The sequence below is a fragment of the Dendrobium catenatum genome, unplaced genomic scaffold, assembly GCF_001605985.2.
Source record: "Dendrobium catenatum unplaced genomic scaffold, ASM160598v2 original_scaffold_168546, whole genome shotgun sequence".
NCBI lineage: Eukaryota > Viridiplantae > Streptophyta > Magnoliopsida > Asparagales > Orchidaceae > Dendrobium > Dendrobium catenatum.
In genome coordinates, this window is record NW_021486970.1 from 1 (window position 1) to 1,351 (window position 1,351).

The 1,351-nt window shown below is 33.8% G+C and overlaps 1 protein-coding gene across 1 annotated transcript; it reads right to left on the bottom strand.

Annotated features, from left to right (window-relative positions):
- Nucleotides 1–37: 37 nt before the first annotated feature.
- LOC110116141 lies at nt 38–1,148 on the bottom strand. Its single transcript, XM_020849614.2, has 4 exons — nt 1,029–1,148; nt 872–943; nt 724–795; nt 38–635 (listed from the first exon to the last, which is right to left on the bottom strand). Exons 1-4 carry the CDS (start codon nt 1,125–1,127, stop codon nt 381–383), a joined length of 498 nt encoding a protein of 165 aa, XP_020705273.1. The 5' UTR covers nt 1,128–1,148; the 3' UTR covers nt 38–380.
- Nucleotides 1,149–1,351: the final 203 nt, after the last annotated feature.

The following is a 1,351-nucleotide window of genomic DNA, read 5'->3' on the forward strand; positions in this document are numbered from 1 at the left end:
AAACTACATACTTTGAAAATACATGCTGTCAAAAAAATTTATACAGTTAAATTAGACTATTGATTTAATCAAGATTATTGTCAAAAATATAATGAAAAGGTGGGCTATAGCAAGGCTATATTAGCTAATGTAACTAATAATAAAGTGATTACCAATCAAAAAGATGTTTAAGCAGCACAAAAAGACAGGAAAGGTAGGTGTACAAACATTATAAAATCATGAACTTGCAAATTATGTGTCATCTTTTGTCCTTCTCAACATAATGAATATTGAATCAAGAATATTAAAACTATGATTCAAGTGTTTGCAATGTAATGCTCAAGTTTATTAAGGTGCTAAATAGGAAAATTTAAGAGATATTAACATAAAAAATGAGCTAATTAAAATTTCACATTTACCGCTTTCCTAGTACGGAATGTCGGCATCATTCTATGAAGAATACCCTTTAGCTTGAAAGGAGCAAGGGGCACCAAATGAGTGATAGAACACAAAGTTTCATGTAGCTGTCCATTAATCCTTTTCCTTTCTCCACACCATCTTGTCTGGCATATATATCCACACATCCTTTCTGGTGGCTGAAAGTTTCTTACCAGCATCTCTAAGCTATCTTCAAGAAACTTGTCTGGTACGACAGCCTGGTTTGAAGATTTCACAGTAGAAAGTAACACAGTCAGTTAATCAGCCAAACAATCAATAAAGTAATCTAGAAGGAGAAACGAATACCAAGTTAGCAATTAATTCTAACAGAGCAGTTCTGGTATCCAAACCATAGTCCCAAATACACATTGTGAAAATCTGGACAAATATAATCAAATTTAATAAGGTTACCAAATAATGTAATTCATAAGTATGTGAGACTATGTAAACATACATTTCTTAGAAGTGAAGCATGGTAAATAGTGCTTATCTTGTAGACAACACCTGATAGCGCCTTCAAAGCTGTCTGGAAGTAAAAGAAAAATTAATCAGATTTGTCAAGTCATGTGCCTGCTTAATAGTAGAACAGGATATGCAAGATGAAAACTTACCGCAAAAAGGACCTCTTCATCCAGGTTCTTTTTTCTTGTCAAGGGGTTCACAATCACAAGGAGTTGTTCGTAGAGATCCTTATCTCGTTCAGCTACCATATTTGGAGGCTGGAGAACCAAAAATATATTTAAAACAGAAAAAATGCACTTTCGACAACTCCAATTATTTTGACTGGCCAGGTAGAGAAAGGACACTTACAGTACAACAACAACATCATCAAACATTTATCCCACTACGTGGGGTTGGCTACATGAATCTTTTTTCTCCATTGTGTATTGTTAAGAGTTTATTGAGAGGTTTGATGGAGAAATATAGAGAGAAT